General features: G+C 54.7%; 1 protein-coding gene across 8 annotated transcripts in view; it reads right to left on the bottom strand.

The window, feature by feature from the left end:
• PLA2G6 (phospholipase A2 group VI) overlaps positions 1–14,788 on the bottom strand; it is a 61,195-nt gene extending 46,407 nt beyond the window's left edge. Inside the window, exons 1-2 of one of the 8 annotated variants that reach the window (XM_058741308.1) lie at positions 14,667–14,788; positions 3,268–3,521 (exon numbers count right to left, since the gene is read on the bottom strand). In XM_058741308.1, coding sequence (XP_058597291.1) covers positions 3,268–3,476 — 209 coding nt within the window. In that variant the 5' untranslated portion in view covers positions 3,477–3,521; positions 14,667–14,788. Of the gene's footprint in view, positions 1–3,267; positions 3,522–3,621; positions 3,947–4,878; positions 5,581–7,390; positions 7,738–10,989; positions 11,285–14,666 lie in introns of those variants that run through there. The other 7 variants (XM_058741307.1, XM_058741312.1, XM_058741313.1 and 4 more) reach the window with 7 other exon arrangements.
• Between the last annotated feature and the right edge of the window lie 6,146 nt (positions 14,789–20,934).

The following is a 20,934-nucleotide window of genomic DNA, read 5'->3' as shown; positions in this document are numbered from 1 at the left end:
AATACCGCCGAAGCTGCGTGAATACACGGTGCTCATCTCGCAAGGCCGGGTGCTGGGGACTGTACTGGGCTGAACAAGACACACACGGCTGCTCCCCTCACGGGCTCTGTGGTCCACCAGGAAGGCAGTCTACTGAGCGGAGGGATGGGGTGCTATGGGGCCACACAGCAGCAGCCCCTGCTCTAGCCTGAAGGTCAGGGAAGGGCAAGCAGAAGTGAGGCAGGCCAAGAAAAGGAAAGCATTCTAGGCCGACAGAAGAGTCTGGGCGAAAGCCAGGAGCACAGGGTGGCAAGAGCTGAGACCAGAGGGAGGAGCAAGGCTTGACCATGCTGGTCCTTTCAAGCCAGGCTAAGCAGCTGATGAGTTAAGGAAATAGGGAGTTCTTGAAGAGTGAAGCAGGGAAGGGAGGGATCAGATTTGTGCTCTGGAAAGCTCTGCTCTGACAGCAGCTTGGAAGAGGATGGGAGGAGAGCCAGAGGCTGGGGGGCGGGGGGTGCAGCTGGAGTCTGTGTGTACAATGACCACGGCCTGGAAAGAGAGGCGGCAGCAAAATGGAGAATAACAGAGCCCCGGATTTTGGATTGGCACGCGGCTGGAATACAAGGCTCGGCTTCCCAGCCTCCCTTGCGGTTAGTTGTGGCCACGTGACCACCACGTCCGGGCCAAAGGGATTCAGGTGAAAGGCTTCTGTGCAACTTCCGAGAAGCCCCTAAGAAGGAGAGCGTGCCTTTTCTCACCCTGTGCTTCATTTTTCTGCCGACTGGGAAGACGGCCGTGATGGCCCACCTGGGACCAGGTGGTGACCTAGAAAATGAAGGCCACCCACGGCAGAACAAGACAGCAAGAGCCCGGGCCCCTGGGGTCTCTGCAGAGCAGAGCTGTCTGCCGTGGCTGTCACTTGGGAGGAATCAATCAGGCCAAACCTAAGCATGACCGATGGAGAAGCAGCGGCAGACTCAACATGTGCTTGGGAGGGGCACCCGACAGAACTCAGTCGTGACCCGGATCTGGGGGTGACGGAGCCCGAGGAACCAAGGATCACTCCTGGGTTTCTGGATTGCACAACCACGCAGATGGATGGTGATGCCACCTGCTGAGACAGAAACGCCTGGGTGGGAGCAGGGCAGAAGAAGAGGAGGAAGAGTCTAGAGCCAGGCGAGGGAGGTCAGGGATTCTGAGAGGAGACGCGCGCTTGGCTCGAAACCACACCCGACGCTCCCTATTCCGTCTAAAGGCTCGGAAAAACACAACGGCGCAGGAAGAGAAAAGGCTTAGGAACCAGAGGACACAGGTTCCGTTTCCTCACTGCTTCCCGTGCAACCTTGAATGACTCCCTTATCTTCCCGAGCCTCAGTTTTCCTACCCATAAAATGGGATACTGCCTTCCTTGCTTCCTTCTAAAGGTCGCTGGAGGATGTGCTCATGTACCATATGTGAACGTAGTATCAAGTGGCCCCCTAATTAAAGGTAGTAAATAAACATGTAGCTGGGGCGCCTGGGTGGCTCAGTCGGTTAAGCATCCGACTTTGGCGCAGGTCATGAACTCACAGTTCATGAGTTCGAGCCCCGCGTCGGGCTCTGTGCTGACAGCTCGGAGCCTGGAGCCTGCTTCCGATTCTGTGTCTCCCTCTCTCTGCCCCTCCCCTGCTTGTAAATAAATTATTTGTTAAACAAATCAATAAACATTAAAAATAAAATACATGAAAAAAATAAACATGTAGTTAATAAGCTGTTGGCAAAGGGCTGAACCCCCTGGATGGAAGTGTGCCCACAGTGGGGCTCGAGCTTGCTGAGTCGGATCTGGAACCCTGTCAAAGGACATTTGTAGTGGACAGGACCTGGGTGATGGGGGAGGCCGGTAGAGCTCCCAGGGCTGGGTGCCCCAAAAGCAAAGCTGAGTGGTGCTCCAAAGAGGGGACCCGCCGCCTGCTCAGCTGTGCGTTCCCCACCGGCCGCCCTCAGCTGCGGGCCTGGGGAGGAGTTCTGGAGCCACGGGAAGCCTGCCTGCCCTGTCCTGACCAAGGCCAGCAGGATGGCCATCCGCTCAGGCCCATCTGTGCCCGGCGTGTGGACTAGCTCTGCTGTTTAAAACTGGTGTCCCCACTGGCTGCTGAACTGTGTTCTTTGCCCACTGTGGGGGCCTCTGCCTCAGTTTCTCTGTAGAGCCAGGCTTGGACTCTCCCCTGATAGGCCGCCTCCACTTTCCTCCTGTTGGCTGGACACTGACCCCCCAGCTCACCGCTGAGATCCTGCTGGCACGCCTCCTCGATCGGAACGGCCCCGGAGGCTCCCTCCGGCCTCACTTCTCACCAAAGCCTCGCACGCACCGGGGATCCGACCCGGCCTGTCAGCCTGCAGGCACCCCCCACCTCCACGCCTCTGCACGTCTGGAATGACCTTATCCACTCTCCTCTGCCGGGCACGTTCCTACGCATTCTAGGCTCGGGGTAGCCCATCGGGAAGCGATCACCTCCCGCGTCCCCACTGTCCGCCCCTGCCATGGCTCTCCTCATGTGGCTGTTACGGTGCCTGGCTGTGCACGTGGCCTCCCCCGAAGACTGCACATTCCACAAGGACACGAAGCGTGTCTCACAGCGCCAGCTGGGCCTGGCCCAGGGCCTGGGACTCCCGAGCCACTGGAGACGCCCGGTGTGTGGTGAAGGGGTGGACGGTGGGCCGGCCAGACGGATGAACGGATGGAAAAAGGCCCACCAGCACTAGCCCAGTGCCAATCCGCCAGGCTCCTCTGGACCCTGCGTTTCGGGTGCTCGGCCGCTTCTCCACCCCTGCGCCACTCGGCTCTGCAGCTGGCTCAGTTCTCTTGGCCCTGTCCTGGCTTCCCGCCCTTTCCTTCCAGCCCACAGGAGACCCAGCATGCCCTGAAAAGTGAGCGCTGTCCACTCCTTACACATTCTCCCGCACCTTGGCCGGCCCCTACAAGGACAGTCACGCCTTTAAAGATCCAGGGGCTACAGGTGATCCCTCTATCTGACCCGATCTGACCCTTCTCGGCTTTCCTGTCCCTCCTCCTTCCCTCCCGCAGCATGGGTCCAGCCTGGAGGCAGGACGAAGCCTAGGCTTCTATCCCCACACCCCTGCTGCAGGGCCCCTGACAGGCCAGAAGGTACAGAGACTAGGAGGTGCCCCCCACCCCCCCACTCCAGAGCCCTCAGATGTTAGGCCCAAAGAAGCTGCTTTTCGCCCAAGGGACCTCCGGTGCGAGGAGTCAAAGGAAAGAGGTGCGTGTGGGAGCCCGTCGTCACCCACCGGAATCCGTTCTGTGAGTTCCTGGGGTTGACCAGGATGCAGTCCCATGTGCGGTTGGGAAAGTTCTGGAACAGAACCAGCTGCCCTTCCTCCCGAATCCGGCCACTCGAGACGTAGTCCGCCACAGCCACCTCCTTCACCCGGAACGGGTTCGAGAACAAGTTGGTGACGCTATTGAGGGTGTTGACCAGGCGTCCAAAGAACTGCATCTTCCGCGGGGCAGGTGGGGAGGCCCTGCCACCTGCCCCCTCGGTCTGGAAGAAAACGGGGTCTCTGGTCAGCTGGGCTCGGTCTCCCATGCCCACCTCACCAAGGGTAGCAGTTTCCTGCACAGGCTCCCAGATCTCTCCCCACCAGTGCTGCTGGTTCTGGGCCTGGAGGGACCTGGAAAGGAGGGAGAAAAAGAGAAATGACACTGGGTAGGGGGTAAGAAGGCCGGATGGGAAGCCGCCACCACTCCCAGGGGACCAGACCCCTCCTGCTTCCTGACCAGTTTCCCCAACGGAGCCTCAGCTTCCTCGTCTGTAGCGTGGAGCCGTGTCACTCAACGAGACGGCAGACAAAGGGGCGCCTGGGTGGCTCAGTCGGTTAAGTGTCCGACTCTTGATCTCGGCTCGGGTCATGATCTCACGGTGCGCGAGTTCGAGCCCCACGTCGGGCTCTGTGCTGACAGCATGGAGTCGGCTTGGGATATTCTCTCTCTCTCTCTCTCTCTCTCTCTCTCTCTCTCTCTCTCTCTCAAAATAAATAACTTTAAAAAAAGAAGATGGCAGATATGAATACACATAGACGATACTGCTCTGTCCAGATGGAGGGGTTCTTGCTACCTGAGGTTCAGAGTCAGGATTTTAGCATTCAGAAAGCTTGCCATGAGTCATTTCAATTCTGCAAACGAAGCCAGTGTCCCGTCTCTACAAGAAGCCGCAAGGGGACCAGGATCGTCCCACACTCCATCGCGGGGTGGGGGGGGTGGGGGGGGACTGGAAGCGTTTGTCTCCAATTTTTGGTGCCTGCTACCACCGGCTTCCCAAGTGCCTCGGCAATGAACGTGAACGTCAAGACTTAGACGCCACAAACGTGTGTTTGGATGGAAACACATTCACGTGTCAGGTTCAAAGGGTCACGGTTTCTGCCGTGGAAACTGTTCCCAGTTGGGATGACAGAATCAGACGTCTCACTGTTGCCTAGGCTCCCAGAAAGCATGCTGCATTCCTGAGGCAGGGCCACCAAAACTGGGTGACATTTAGCTACAGGCTGCCCTCTGGCTCCGGGTCGGGAAGTCGCCTGCCAGAAGAACAGACATAGAGGACAGAGAATGGGAGTGTGGGCACCCCAGGGGAGGGTGGACATGTGGATGGACACTGGCCACACTCTGGCCCAGCTCTTGAGGAGAGGATCGAGCTTGGGGATAAAAAGAACAAGAAGCTTACGAAGAACCACCTAGGAAGGGAACAAGGGTCAATGACGATAATTACATCAGGGGACGTTTACTGAGCCCTGACTGACTGGGCAACAGGCCCTGGGCCAAGCATCTTACGTGACTGTCTCATTCCATTCTGAGAAAACCACACGAGGCAGGGTGCTGGAGCAAAACTGTGTTCAAATCCTTACCAGCTGTGTGTCCTCGGGCAAGTCACTTAACCTCTCTGTGTCTCAGTGTCCTTATGTGCACCGTGAGAACCGTAACGGTGCCCAGTAACAGAACCTGCAGACAGCGAACGTTCAATAAACACTATTAGTCCTCTTTACTCCGATCGCCCTCCCTCTGACAGATAAGGAAACTGAGGTTCGGAGACCGTGCTTGCCGAGTTTTGAAAGTGCTCTACAGCTGTGCAGCACCCTTCCTCTTGTGATCGGTAATAAGATGTGGCGGGAGCAGGCTGTGAGCCTCAGTGTCCCCTTTAAAGTGAGGACAGTGCTCACCTCTCGTGTGCTCTGAGGTTAAATGAAAACTTCCTTAAGAATGTTTAGACCTGTGCCAAGGTCCTCCTTTCTCCTGCCCTTGGGAACGGAAAGGACAGAGGTGCTGGTGGGGGGGGGGCCTGCGCCCCTCCCCATAGCCAGAGGAGACGGGAGGGACCCCAAAAGATGGCATGGGAAATTGTCCCTGGAAAAGACGCCCCCGAGACAGAAGGCGTGGCACACGCATCAGTGTGCGAGGAAACAATGTTTGTTTTCACCCAGAAACGGAAGCAACTTCTACACCCAACGTTACAGGAATTGTAAATTCCGCCGTGTTTACTCCAGAGAGCCCCTGGAGTCCCGAGAGACAGTGATGGTGACCGTTACAGCTCAGGAAGCACGCGGTGGCGTTACAGGCTCTGTGGCGTCGAGTCCGCGACGCTCCCTGTGCTGTTTGTGAACTGCAAACTTGACCGCAAGGCCCCTGCCTCTCCGCGCAGCCTCTCCCGGTCGGTCCCACCCACCGGGCTCCAAACCTCACAAGGTTCCAGAAAGCAGGGCTGTCTCGCACTGCCTTGCCTGCCCATTGTTGAGCTGTCTATCTGCTATGTCCTTCCTCTCCTCGATCCTCCTGCCTGACATCACACCAGCCGGACCAAACACTCATGTGCCTCTCTGTGCTCTCTGGCCCTGGGCCAAGAACTTGACATATACTCATCTTTAATCTGTACCACCACCCTATGAAATTGTTACCATTACCATCCTTGTCGTACCTATGAGAAAATCAAGGAACAGAGAGGTAAAGCAACGGGCCCAAGGTCACACAGCTAGTGGGTGAAGGAACAAGAGTTAGAGCCAGACAGGCTGAGAGAGTCTGAGCTGCTTAAGGACAGGTGCTTGGTCTTTTCACCAACGTGCACTCACCCCTGGCACAGGGGTGGCCCACAGCAAGCCTGTTAAAACGTAATTTAACTGAGTAAAAATTATGCAACAACCACGATGGAAGTGATAGAAAAATACCAAAATACTAAGGGGAGATGAGGATATCGGGTTTATGGGCCATTTTTCCCCCCTTTTTCCTATTTGCCAAATGGAATGGAAAAGGATTTTGTGTGTGTGATGATTCTATTTTTTTTTTTTTAAAGAAAATAGGAGTGCGGGCTGAGCCCCTGGGGCCCACAGCTGGGGAAATGGGGGCCCACGGGGGTCAGGACCGGCTTAGAAAATCAACACGGGGTGCCTGGGGGGCTCAGTCGGTTGAGCGTCCGACTTTGGCTCAGGTCATGATCTCACAGCTCGTGAGTTCGAGCCCCGCGTCGGGCTCTGCGCGGACAGCTCGGAGCCTGGAGCCTGCTTTGGATGCTGTGTCTCCCTCTCTCTCTGTCCCTCCCCTACTCGTGCTCTGTCTCTCCCTCTCTCTCCAAAATAAATAAACATTTTTTAAAAAAAAGAAAAAAGAAAAGCAGCACAGAGGCTTCCCAGAGAGCAGGCGGGTGGCACCAGGAGAGGGGCTCAGAGGCAGTGGGTACAGTCCAGAGCACCAGCGCCCATGAGCCCACTGGAGGTTGAGGGGAGAGTCACCACGGGCGACCAGCTGGATGGAAAAGCAGACATCCGGCCCCAGAGGAGAAGACGCCTTCCTCAGGGTCCTGGGGCTGGTGGCCGGGCTGCCTCCCACATGCTGACGACAGCCTGGCCACAGAGAGGACAGGTCTGGCCATCACCCGGAGGCTTCCAGGGTGGGCGTGAGGGTGAAATGACACAATGGAGGGAAAGCGTCCCAGACGCTGGCCGACCGTGGGCACACAAACAGGGGCCATTGTTATCACAAGGTAGAAGAAAGGAAATGAAACCCCTGGGCCACATCCTGGAACAATCATAACAGACCAGCCCGGAAAGCAGCAAGTGAGAAGCAGACAGAGCGCATGCCTGTGCTTCCCTCTTGCCTCGCTTCTGCGCTCTCCCTCCCATCCTGCCCCTGACCTTGGAGCCCACGCTGTTTCCAGCGAGGCTGCAGGGGGGAGCACGCGGCTGCAGCAGGGAGCACGCGGGGCTGGGAAGCAGGCTGCCATGGGAACAGCGCCCCCCCCCCCCACCCAGCCCCCTCACCCCTGCCTTCCTCCCGGCTCTGGCTTCTCACAGCTACTTGCCCTTGACCTCCCTCCCCAGATCATCAACACTCGCTTTCATCTGCTGATACCCGGTCTCTACGGCTCCTCACCTGGGCTTGCTCCCTGCACGTAGGTGGTGGTGCAGGGGACACCAAGGTCATCTGACAGGGACTGTCCGCTCCTGGGCACCTAAGGCTTTGAGCAGCTCTCAGATGCCACAGGCAGAAGAGCAGGAGCTTTTGTGGTGAGGGGGACGCTGCCAGTCCCGCCTCTGTACTCCTGCGATTTCCGGGTGTCCACTACATCTTCCCTTCAGTGAGGCCGGATTCTTCTGGCCTCTTCTCCTTATTTTTGCTGACCCATCCCCCCGTCAAAGGCCCAGCCCGCCTGCTTGGTTTCTTCAGGGAAGACTCAGAAAGTCTTCTTCTGCTGGGTGAGGCGCCCCTAGGGGAGACGACCTGTCAGGCAGGAAGGACGCGTCCTAGTGTCCCCATTTTAGAGATAAAGTAACTGAGGCCCGGGGAGGCCTCAGACTGTGGGTGTGGGAAGGGCAAGTTCAAGCGGGACATACCGATGTCCACCAAAAAAGAAAACAAAACAAAACAAAAGAACCAGTACTGGGGTCACAGGCAGATTGGAACCAACGGGTGGCGTCTCTGGTGAGTTCCCCGGAAGCGGCCGGTTGGGTTCATAAAATGAGCAGCCCCGGGGGGACCCAAGCCCAGTCTCTGTCCCCTGGTGGGGGGTGGGGGGAGAAGAGTCAGGAAAGGAGGACTGCACGACGTGATTCTTGAGCTGAACTTTGCAGTGGGGTCCCGGGTGAAAGGCCACCCCACAGACGGAACACAAGAGAACCTGTAGGAAGATAGGGAGACGGCCCGTATGACGTGTCCGGGGACGAGCACCTTCACGGGGCCTGGGCGGCATGGGTGGGCACCACGGGCACTGCTGGGATCAACATGAAGACTGGTCGCCACGGAGCCACTCTGCCAGCATCTAATCTAAAGCGGGGGACGCCTGGGGGGGGGGGCGGGGGAGGGCTCAGTGGGTTGAGCCTCCGACTCTTGGTTTCGACTCGGGTCACCATCTCACGGTTTGGGAGTTTGAGCCCCACGTCAGGCTCCCCGCTGTCAGCGCAGAGCCTGCTTGGGATTCTCTCTCCCTCTCTCTGCCCCTACCCTGCTCGCTCTCTTCTCTCTAAATTAATTAATTAGCTTGTAGACGACACAGCTCAAGAAGTGCCATATGGAGCAGGGAGCACGTGGGCTGGTTACAGCGGTGGTTGTGGAGAACTCCGTCCCCAAATGTCTGGTTCCACCTCTGCCGGGAAGTCCCCGAGGGACCGCAGGCAGGGGTCAAGCAAGGGAGGAAGTGCAAAGCCGCCAGGTCCTGGGCCCCGTCCCCCGTCCTCCTCCTTGGGACAGTTCTCTCTTTCAGAGACAGGGGTGGCCCCGCGTTTTCAAACTGTCTACCTGTCCTACCTGGATTGTCCTCTCCCTGCCCCCGCTGCCCCCTGTGGAGACTCAGGGTGCCACACAGGTCACACTCCCAGCCTGCACTATATCCTTTCGGTGCCCGTGCGACACGAAAGCCAGGTCGGCCTGTCCAGCCCTACAGCCCCTCTGTGCCTACCGCAGGATGCAGATCGGATGCCCCCACCTGCCCACAGACTTCCCACCACCTTCCAGAGGCAGCCCAAGCTCCGGGGCAGGGAGGCAAGCGCCCACAGGAGCTGGTCGAGCCCACCTCCTGCACCCCTCCTCCAGCCACGCTGCACCAGAGACCTCCTGGAACATGCCCCCCCCCCACCCCGGCCTCCCCGCACCTGCACACACACCCCTGCCTAGACTGTGTTCCCCTGCTTTCCTCCTCTGCCTCATGGTACGCTTGCACCGTCAGACAAACGAAAAAACCCTCCGCGTCCTTCAAGAACCGGCTCACAGGACTCCGCATCTAAAAGTCATACCCTAAGCCTCCCCTACTCTCAGCCCTGCGGGCACCCTCACACAGCCCAGCGGCTCCCCCAAAGGAGCCTTTCTCCCGTGATGATGACGGTGCATCTGTTGGCTTGGGTTGCTCCCCTCTATTTTCTTACCCAAGCACATGGCACGCTGCTCCCAATGAACAGTGGATATTTAATACATGTTTCAGGGCGCCTGGGTGGCTCAGTCGGCTGGGCGTCCGACTTTGGCTCAGGTCACGATCACGCGGGCTGTGAGTTCGAGCCCCCGCGTCAGGCTCTGTGCTGATGGCTCGGGGCCCGGAGCCTGCTTCGGATTCTGTGTCTCCCTCTCTCTCTGCCCCTCCCCTGCTCATACTCTGTCTCTCTCTCCCTCTCTCTCAAAAATAAATAAACATTAAAAAATTATTTTTAATAAAAAACAAATAAGCGTTTGGCGAATGAGAACAAATGAGCGAGTGCCACCGGAAGGCCACAGGGCCGGCACCTTCGAGGCACCCTCCCCTCCTCTCTTACTCCCTTGCAGGTGGTAACAGGCCACACACCCCCATGCCCCACCCACTGCCCAGCACATCGCCACCGTGGAAACCTCGGGAGAACCTTTATGGGGCACCTGCTGGGCTTCCCGAGTGGCACCGAGCTTTGGTCTGGAAAGTCTGGCTTTATACACCTGAAGCTGAGCTCATTCCGAGTCTAAGCAGGGGACCTCTTTAAGCCCTCTGCTTCCTTCTGGACGAAGCCCAGCCAGAGGCCCAGGACAGCTGCCCGGGAGAGGTGCGTGACAGGATCCCACAGGCAGCCGGGCCAGGAAGCTGACCTCACAGGCCTGGCCTCGTGGGGGATCCTGGGAGCACACACAGGACCGCTCGAGTTGTAAATCAGGCTTCCCGAGCCCCGGCTGCTTAGGACAGGATGTCCCATGATTGGAACAATTGGCACGGGCCAGCGATCCCTCCTGTGCGGCTGATGTGTCTCCCCGGTCCACTGCCCGGGCAGGGTGGTCAGGGCACCGAGCCCAGGCCGAGCACCGCCTTCCTTCCTTCGGCCCCGCCGGCCGCACCTCTCAGCACGTGAGCGCACCGCCTCATGAGGCCCTCTCACGAGACCACCCCACTTTATGGCTGGCAAACATGTCCCACCTCTGTTGGCTGTCCCAAAGCCCACAAACACCCGTGAAGGAAGGAAGGTGCGGGTGCTGTCCCTGTCTGGCACATAGGGAAACCAAGGCCCAGAGAAAAGAAGTGGGAGGTACTGCCTGGTGGCTGGACTCATGGCTTCTTCTCCTTTTATTTAATTTTTTAAATTTTAAAGTAGGCTTCACGCCCCAGGCGGAGCCCAACACGGGGCTTGAGCTCACGACCCTGAGATCCACACCTGAGCTGAGATCAAGAGTCGGAAGCTTAACCGCCTGAGCCACCCAGGCGGGGGGCCCCTCGTGCCTTCTTCTTTGGACTCCTGAACTGCGGTACGCACAGGGCCTGCAAACAGTCGGTGCTCCATTAGTGCATGAGACAAGACTGGATGAAAGTAGGGGTAGGTCAAATGTCCTTTCTTTCCATCCCCCCTCCAGGCTCTGGACCGCCAAAGCTGCCTCCAAACCAAAAGGTTCCTCCAGATGTTCTCTCTGATCCCAGCGCATCCCAAACTCCTGATGTGAGCGAGGAACGAGGAGAGCTGGCTCCCGTCCCTGTACCCAGGAAACAACACTGCCACGTGCACCCAGCACCCACGGGGCACCCAGCACCTCACCATGTGGCTGAGGCAATTATCGCATTTAATCTTCACGACTCTCCTAAGAGAAGGTGTACTTCTATCCACGTTGCACACGGGAAACTGAGGCGCAGGACGTTATGTAACTTGCCAGGCTCTGCACCCAAGGGCTCGGCCGTTGGCACGCCATCTCGTCATCCTCAAACTGCCTTCAGGGAGAAAGCCTGAACGGAAAGTGGCCGAGTGGCTCGACGGTCAACCTCTTGTCCTCCTCCGAAAGCTAAGGCTCCCGTCTGAAAACGCAACGCCATTCACACGCGCCAGAGGCAAACGCCCTTCAAGAGAGGAGAAGGTTTCTGTTTTCATTTGCTCTGCTTGGCTGGACCACAGCTGACAGCGGGCTGCCCCAGATGTGTTGCTGGGGCTCCCAAGGACGGGAGACACCGATCGCCTGAAGAGATCTTTGGGCTCGTGCCTAGGTACAGGGTGGCCCATTTTATGAATCACTCCATAAATATTTATCGAGGCCCTACTCTGTGGTAGGCATTGTTCTAACAGCAGAGATTCCGCTGGTGTGAGCAACATAGACAAAAGCCCCTGCTGTCCTAGAACTTCTATTTTAGAGAGAGCTATAAATAATAATAATAATAAAAAAAAGATAAATGGGCAACACAGATACGTTGGTTTTAGGTGCTACTTAGATGCTGAGAAGAAAAGTCAGCCAAAGAAGAGGGATAGGAAGTGTGGAGGTAGAGACTGAAAGTTTGGACAGGGTGACCGGGGAAGTCCTGACGAAGGACGTGACCTTGAATAAAGACTAAAAGGAAATGAGGGCAGAAATGGTACGGACACCCAGGTGCAGAGTTTTCCAGGCAGAAGGAAGAGCGAGTGCAAAGGCCCTGGGGCTGCAGCATGCCTGATGAGTTACGGGCACAGCGAGGGAGCCAATGAGGTCAGGGGGGTAATGGAGCGCCAGGCATGTACAAGTGAGAGGAAAAGCCATTGCAAGGCCTAGAGCAAAGGAGCAACATTAACAGATCACTGGCTGGACGGCAGGGTGTAGAGAGGCTTCAAGGATAACCTCACAGCCCTGGTCTAAGCAACTGAAGAAGAATACTGCCATTTTCTGGGGCACCTGGGTGGCTCGTTTGGTTCAGTGTCCCCCTTCGGCTTAGGTCATGATTTCGCGGTCTGTGGATTCGAGCCCCGCGTCGGACTCTGTGCTGACAGCTCAGAGCCTGGAGCCCGCTTCGGATTCTGTGTCTCCCTCTCTCTCTGTCCCTCCCCCACTCGTGCTCTGTCTCTCTCGGTCTCAAAAATAAATTTAGAAAAAAACAAAAAACAAAAAAACAAAACAAAACAATATCGTTAAAAAAGAAAGAAGGGGCACCTGGGTGGCTCAGTGAGTTAAGCGTCCGACTTCGGCTCCGCTCATGATCTCACGGTATGTGGGTTTGAGCCCCGTGTCGGGCTCTGTGCTGACAGTGTGGAGCCTGCTCAGGATTCTCTCTCTCTTCCTCGCTCTCTGCCCCTCCCCTGCTCACACAGTCTCTGTCTCTCTCAAAATAAATAAATAAACTTACATTTAAAAAAAAAAGAAAAGAAAAGAAAAAAGGATACTGCCATTTCCTAAAGATGGGAAAGTAAGGGGCGGGGAGGAAGGGAAGATTTTGGTGGAAGGTGGGGCAGGGCCGAAGGGGGCGCAGGAGATGAATGCCAGGAGCTTAATTCTGAATGCTTTTAACTCGGAAAGGCCTCCATTTGAGGTGTTGGGCAAGCCATTATATGCAAGGTGAGTCTATCATCCAGGGGAAAGACCTAGACTGGACTGGAGACATAAATTTGGGAGTTGTCAGAGTAGAGACGGTGCTTAAAGCTATGAGACCGGATGAGATCGCCCGCAAAAATGAAGACGGATCAGAAAAGACAAGAGGGATTTAAGGCACGGGTCTATTAAAACGTTCTCCCAGGAGCCACCCTCTATGAAGTGAAGCTTGTAACACAGTCCCTTCACTACACCCCCTCACCCCGTTCATACATACACACCCAGCACATGTTTGCAGACCCACACACAGCACTTCCTCTATCTCTTGGTGACGGCATTCTGCTGAGTGAAAAGGAAATTCTCTTTTGAGGATGCTATCCCTTAACAAGAAAGCAATCCACAGAAGGGAGAAAAAGGGCCCTGGGCCCTGAGACAACACGAGTGACCCTTGCCCAGCAGGGCAATCACATGGGCGTTATAAAGTACGGTATTCAGGGTGGGACTCCAGTCTCCTCTCAACACCTGGTGCCTCTCTTCCTTACGTGAAATAGGAATGACATTGGCTACGTCAAGAGGAGCCCAGAACATAATAAACAGTCCATAAATAGTTGTTCAATAAATGAGGAATGAATGGATGGTAAAAGCAGCAACACACAAAAGAGCCTAACTCACAGCAGATGAGCCATAAATACGGCCAAATGCTAAATGAAGACAATGCTCCTACTTGCCTTTCCCTCCTTGCTTTTTGTCCTTTTATCCCTTTCCCTTTCCCGCCTATGACACAATAGCCAACCCATGCGTTTGTACAGGACCGTGCCGATGACGAAGCTTCATCTGCTACATTTTCTCAAAATTTCAACCTCACGGCAGCCTTCCGAGGGCAGGAAATACAATCCCCCTTTCACAGATAAGGAAACTGAGACTTGGGACAGAAAACAGCCTCCACACTCCAGGAACATTTTAAAGCAGAGACAATGACAGAAACACTGCATTCAGCGCAAGGGTGGGGCATCTGTGTTGCCAACCCAAACCTGCCTAACATCCTGTTGGGTGGGTGAAAGGGCAGGTGAGGGAAAGACCCAGAAGCTCAGGGGAAGGGAAGGTATTTGTTTATGCGTAGTCCACTGAAAAAAAAAAAAAAAAAAAAAAAAAATAGGCACAGATCCCTGAGCCCTGTGCCCTCCTTGTCCCACGCCCACGGGCCTGCCCATCTCAGTTGCATGGTCATACAGGTCATGCACTCCCTGTCACCAGATGTCAGGGCATCTCTGGGAGCAGGAGCTGGACACGGATTGGTGGGTTGGGAGACCCTGGGTGAGGAAGCTATGGGGAACCTGGTGGGGAGCAGGGACAGATGAAATCTGGAGACACATGAGAGACAACAAGCAAGGAGAAGCGAGTCAGAAATGGGGGAGAGTAAAATGGACAACAAGGGAGACACAAATGGAGAAAGGCAGAAAAGAGGTGAAATGAGGGATCAAGTGGGAATACAGAGGCAGAAAAGTCGGGAGCACTGAGAAAGGCACAGGAAGGAAACGGGTCAATCAACGCGGCCCAGAGGGAAAGCTGAGGGCATTGAGAGGCACCAGAGCTGGAGGGAGACGGGGAAGGCCTCACTAAGGAAGTCAGGATAGAGGAGAGACACATCCAGGAGACCGGGGTACTAAGGGCGGACCCAGGGGCGGAGGTGGCGACCCAGGGGGTGGGGGTGTCACAAGCTCGAGATGAGACAAGAGCTGTCACAGATGGAAGTTGGGGACGCTGAGGATCAAAGGGCGGAAGTTGCGGGCACTCAGGGGGGGTCACACGAGGGCCAATGGAGGACACGACTAAAAACCGGGGAACACAAAGGAGGTCCGAAGGAGGGTCCGGGTGGAGACCACCGAAATTGGGGCGCGGAGGAGGTTTGGGAAGGGCCCTCAAGGCCCGCCTCCCCTGGGCCGTCACTCACCTCGGCTTACTCAGCACATCTACTTCCTCCTACTTCCGCAAACAAACGTGCCCGAGGCCACGTGACGGTCCGGCCACGGCCCTCCGCCAATCACCGAAACCCTTACCCCGGCCGCCGCTGCGGCCCCGCCCCCGCGCCGCGAGGGGGTGGTGCGAGGAAGGCGGGGGCGGGGCTCCGCCATGTTTTATAACTGCCCAATGGAAGGGGCTCCCAGCGCCAAGGAAGGCCGGGCCCTGGGTTGGAGCCAATCCTCCGCGGCGCGGCGCGGCCACGTCTGTGCGGGGCGGAAGGTCCTCGCGCCGGCTCGTTGGTGGACATGTTGATGAGGGGCAGGAGTCTCCGCCTTCTCCGCCTTCCGCCTCCGGAAAGGGTCCGGACGTCTGGAGCCTGAACCTAGTGTCAGGGAGACGTAGGGCGTCACGGGGAGGAACTTGCTTTGATTTTGCCGGGGGACCCCCAGATTGAGCAAATCAAAATATGAGACGTTCAGTTAAATTTGAATTTTGGCTCAACCACCAATACTTTTTCAGTTTAAGTAAAAAAACACTAAGTGCATTTGTGCTAAAAAAAATATATATACATATACATATATACGTATATATATGTATACATATACGTGTATATGTATATATATGTGTGTGTGTGTGTGTATATATATGTATATATATATATATATATACATATATACATATATATATATATTCGTTGTTATCTGGCAGCCCTATAGCAAGCTAATCTCGGGAAATATCTTTTAGTAGAAACTTGAGCAAATGACTTGGTCTCTGTGGACTCCTCATCCTTAATAAGGATGTTGTGACCTGGAGATAAATTAATCTCTGTGCCTGCACGTAGTGGAATTTCAACAAATGGTCGTTGTTATGATTAGTAATGCTGAGAAAGGGACACAGAAGAGAAGAGAGGAGCCTGGGTTGTAGTGACAGATTTGCTTGTGACCAAGCAGATCACGTGAACTAATACCCATTACAAAATAATTTGACTTCACATCCATCATCTCTGAATTGTAGTTTCTTTCTTTCTTTTTCTTTCTTTCTCTTTCTTTCTTTCTTTCTCTTTCTTTCTTTCTTTCTTTCTTTCTTTTTCTTTTTTGTTTTTTTGTTTGTTTGTTTGTTTGTTTTTGAGTTTATTTATTTTGAGAGAGACAGTGCGAGCAGGGGAAGGGCAGAGAGAGAGGGGAACAGAGGATCTGAAGCAGCCTCTGCACTGACAGTAGTGAGTCCTACGCCAGGCTTGAACCCACAAAACATGAGATCATGACCTGAGCCCAAGTTGGACGCTCAGTCGACTGAGCCACCCAGGTGCCCCTGCAGTTCCTCTGGTTTGCATTTTACAGGTGAAGAAAATGTCCCTAAACCACAATTTGAATTTTGCTCAAGAGTTTCAGCTTTGAGTCGAGGGAACCAGGTGAAGACTCAGACTTCTCACTGCAAATATTTTGCTCTCCACGCCCCACACAAGTGGAGTTAGGGCGATGGTTATCAGGAAGCTTGCAAAAGGCCAGGCATTCCTCCCTCTGCGGAGTAATCTGACCCAAGAAAACATGTAGGTTCAGCGGGACGAGTCCCATTCTTCAGCAGACACCCACTCAGGTATTCAAAGTGGGTCTGAAAGACAAGTTTGGCAACGCAGACGCACAACCGAACCCGAAATGCAGAAAAGGCCAAGGGAGGCCGGATCAATTGTTAGAAACCCTCAGAGATCCATGAAAGAAATTCACAAAGTAGAATCTCAGGGCCTGATGAGATCGAGTGCCCCTCCTCTAGGTATTTCCGGTGAAAACTGTTAAAGGAGTGGATAAAGCAGGAGATGAAGTATAGGGGATGATTAGGTAGCACTGAATGATCAAGCAATGGGAGGGCCGGGGGCAAATGAGTAGGCAAGGGAATGCACTCCATTGGGTTTCTGTTGGATTTTGCACTGGGGCCAAGAACTTCTCTTGAGGGGCTGTGCTAGAAACATCTCGGTGGGGCTGGCAGCTGCAAACATCGCAGAGCAGAAGGTCTGCTTTCTAGGAGCCCAGAAGCCAGAGAATCAGGCTAGACCAAGTCCTCTGCCTCAGAGTTGGATGGAAATGTAACTGAAATTTACCGAATGGTGCAGTTTTCCACCCTTACCTTGTCTGATCCTCACAACAATGCTGAGAAGTAGTTACTATTATCCTCCACTTTATTGTGTTTTTTAAATGCTCATTTATTTATTGTGAGAGGGACAGAGCGCACACATGAGCAGGGAAGGGGCGGAGAGAGAGGGGGAGAGAGAGAATCTCTCTGAGCTGTCGGCGCAGAGCCTGACACAGGGCTGGATCCCATGAATTGCGAGATGGAGACCTGAGTGGAATTTAAGACCCAGGAAGCTTAATCAGCTGAGCCACCCAGGCACGCCCCCTACTCTGTTGTTGCTGAAACCTAGGTTCTGCAGTGCGAAAGGATCTCCCAAGTCACGTGTCAATAAAAGGCAGGAGCAGAATCAGGACCTTGTCTTCTCTTTTCTTTCCCTACTCTGTAGACGTCCCCGCTGGGTGCCAAGTAATGTTCTTGGTGCTGAGGAAACCACAGTGAACAAAATAGGTAAAAATCCCTGCCCTTGTGCTGTTTGCAGTCTTGTGGTGGGAAGACAGATGATAAGATAAAGCCAAACACAGAGTGCGTTTTGCTAGAGTCTTCGGGTGACGGGTGACGTGTCACGATGTTATTAGCATCTTTCCAAATACCTTGCATGTTGAATCTGGGGTTGTGTATATGAGTGCCGTCGTGTTAATCCCTCCCTTTTCTGTGTGTTTGAACATTTTTATAATTAAAAAGCTAAGGAAGGGGCACCTGGGTGGGTCAGTCGGTTGAGGGTCTGACTCTTGATTTCGGGTCGTGGTCCCAGGGTCGTGGGATCGAGCCCTGCTTCAAAACTTTGGCTTTCACTTGGCGGGAAACGGGGAGCCACGGGAGCGTTTTCTGAGCACAAGTGACCTGATTGGATTTACATTTTAACAGATCATTATCTGTTCGGGCAAGATTAGACCATAAGGGGCAAAGCAGAGACTGGGAGGCCGGTGAGGAGGCTGTTATAGAAATTGGGGTGAGAGACGACGGTATGGCCCGTTATCCCATCCAATCACCACGACCACAGAATCATTACGGTTGGGGTTTGTGTCATGATAGAATGCGTAAGGTGTAGAGGGCATTGCAAGAAGGCATTGGTGAGGTCTGTCCAGTGGGAAGCTTTGTGAGATGATTCTTGAACGGGGGCGGGCAAAATAACCCCCCTACCACGTGGTCCTCCAAACAAAGTTTTGTTGGAACTCAGCCACATCATTCATTCACACGCCTATGCTTTCTACAATGGCAGAATTTGAGTAATTGTGACAGAAACCATAGGGCCCACGATGCCTGAAATATTTCTCTCTGGCCCTTTACAGAAAAAATTTACTAGCCCCTGTTCTTTTTTTTTTTTTAATGTTTATTTATTTTTGAGAGAGAAAGACAGACAGTGAGCAGGAGAGGGGCAGAGAGAGGGGGAGATACAGAATCCAAAGCAGGCTCCAGGCTCTGAGCTGTCAGCACAGAGCCCGACGCGGGGCTCGAACTCTCGGAGCGTGAGATCATGACCTGAGCCGAAGTCGGACACCTAACCAAGCCACCCAGGTGCCTCCACTAACCCCCGTTCTTAAGTGGGGTTTCAAAGGTTGAATAGGAGTTTGCCAGCTGGGTTAAGAAAGTAAAAACATGGGGCGCCTGGGTGGCTCAGTCAGTTAAGTGACCGACTTGGGCTCAGGTCATGATCTCACGGTCCGTGAGTTCAAGCCCCGTGTCGGGCTCTGTGCTGACAGCTCAGAGCCTGGAGCCTGCTTCTGATTCTATGTCTCCCTCTAACTCTGTCCCTCCCCTGCTCATGCTCTGTCTCTCTCTGTCTCAGAAATAAATTTAAAAAAAGAAAGAAAGAAAGAAAGAAAGAAAGAAAGAAAGAAAGAAAGAAAGAAAGAAAGAAAGAAAGAAAGAAAGAAAGTAAAAACATGCCAGATGGAAAGAACCGTATGAGCAAAAGTCAACATCATAAGATTGTGCGGATCGTTTGGGGCAACTGCAAGAGGCTGAACCCTCCTGGAATCTGATGTGTGAGCAGGTGAGTGGGCAGTGAGCCACAGAGGCCAGGCGTGAAGGGTCTCGAGTGCCAGGCTGAGGATACGGATCTTGTTCTGCAGGCAGTGGGAGCCCCGGAAGGGTTACAAGCAGACAACTGACGTGGGGGAAAAAAAATCCCCCTGATTACATGAGAGAGGTGACTGGAGGGCACAGAGGTCACAGGCAGCTGTGTAATGATTACACCAATTACATGGCTTCCGACTTGATGCAGGGGGTGGGGGGGTGGGAGGCATCGGGGCTTGTGCCCTCTTCTGGAAGGAAATGAATGCAGGTGACCTTGGGCTGTGCAGCTACGTGTGTTCCCATCCCAAGGAGGAAAGCCGGTCCTGGCCAGCTAAGCCAGGACGTCCCCGCTCTAGGGGCCCCTCAGCCCAGCTCAGAGGCTCACGGGAGAGACGGTGGCCTCAGGGCCAGAGGGCCAGGGACGCTTTGACAAGAAGTTAGCCTGAACCTGGATCCTGAAGGCTGGTGAGGGTTTGCAGAGGCTGGGCAGAGGGCATCTCGGGCAAAGATGTGGGACCTGTGCCAGTGATCATGCGGAGTCTAGCCTCTCAGGATGGGGGTCTAACGTGGGGGTCTTGGGGGTCACAGTGTGCAACGTCTTCCTCCCTTTCTTTTTTCTCCTGGGCTCCTCACTTCAGTTTCTCCAGCCAGTACAGATAAAGCACCTACTACGTGCACAGCCTCACTCTTGGTGGGGTGGGGACACGAAAGGTCCTTCTGTTCCTGTCCTTAGAGTTCACAATTTAATGCACACTTGCCCCAGATACACAGGTCATTGTTTATTGTGACAAAGCCCTGGACTATAGGCAAATATGATTTTCCTGGTGAAATCACAAAATGACAAGGGATCGTGTTCCACGGGACCAGGCAGGATAGCCTAGGGAATGTCGCAGTCGTGAACAATGATCTGGGAGTCATCAGCACCGATGGCCCCTGAGATCTTGAAGGGGAATGAGATTCCCCAGGGACAGCAAGAGTAGGCAGAGGCCAGCTCGGAGCATCACTAATCACTGAGCTCATGGGGAAGCAGGGATAGAGACTGAAAAGGTAGGAAGGGAAGCCCAAGCCTTAGAGGCAGAGCCGAGAGAGTGTTTCAAAACGGAGAGGAGGGAGCCACACGGTCAAATGCTGTCCAAGGACAAGACTGGGACGGAAAGGGAACCTGGATTCTGTAACCAGGAGGTCCTGGGGAGGCGAGGGGGCAAGAAAGAGGGGGGTGAGAGAGATCTGGCTGTAAAAGAGAAGAAAAGGTGGGGCTGGGGGCTGGGGTGATGGGGGGGTAAAAAGTGGGGGCGGGGTGGGGGTTGGTGATGTCAGCCGCTTGGGGAAAATGTCGGTGCTGAGAGAGTGGACAGCAGCTGGGGGGGTGGCGGGGGATGGGTCCTCTGCCACCGACTGGATGCGTGGATATTGGGCTGGTGGTCTTGCCTCCCCTCCTGGCGTTCAGATTTCTCGATTTCTCGTCTGGCGATGATAACACCTAGCTGCTCAAATGGTGGAGAGGACCTGTGGCAATCAGGCCCAGCACATCCAGCAACGGGGTCCCCTCTGGGCAGCTGGTGAACCCGTAAACTGGTCCGTTTCCTCGCCTTTAAAATGTGGCTGATCATTTGTGCCCCACTGCCCGCCTGCCACGTGGAGGGCTTTTGTGAGAAGGAAAGTGAAGTTATAAAGACACTGAAATGCGATAAAAGCACAGGTGATGGGAGGGGGGGGGATGGTTGGTGGATTTAGCAGTGGGAGAAAAGATCCGGGGAAATATACACCGTGCAAACAGGTCTGAGGCACTTAGTGCTGTGCCTGGCACATAGGGCCAGAAATGATCCCCGTGACATCACTCCCACCCAGCAGAGGAATGCACCCGAAATGCGGCACCTGGCTCAATTGATGGAGGGTTGCCCCCCCACCCAAGGGGGGCTGGGAAGGCCCCAGTGTCCAGGGACAGGAGCTCTTAGGGGCCTGGAAATCAAATCTCAGGACAGGAAGCACCTCCAGAGAACACTCGACCAACCAACCGGCAGTCTCAAAGCCAGCACCGGTCCCCCTTGGGCAGTGAGCCTCCAGGCTGTTTTACAATGTGGGACCCACACGGCAGAGTCAACTTTCCTTCGAAG

The sequence above is a fragment of the Neofelis nebulosa genome, chromosome 8, assembly GCF_028018385.1.
Source record: "Neofelis nebulosa isolate mNeoNeb1 chromosome 8, mNeoNeb1.pri, whole genome shotgun sequence".
Classification (NCBI taxonomy): Eukaryota; Metazoa; Chordata; class Mammalia; order Carnivora; family Felidae; genus Neofelis; species Neofelis nebulosa.
Note: the sequence above shows the minus strand (reverse complement) of the source record. Positions and strands in the feature narration are given on the sequence as shown.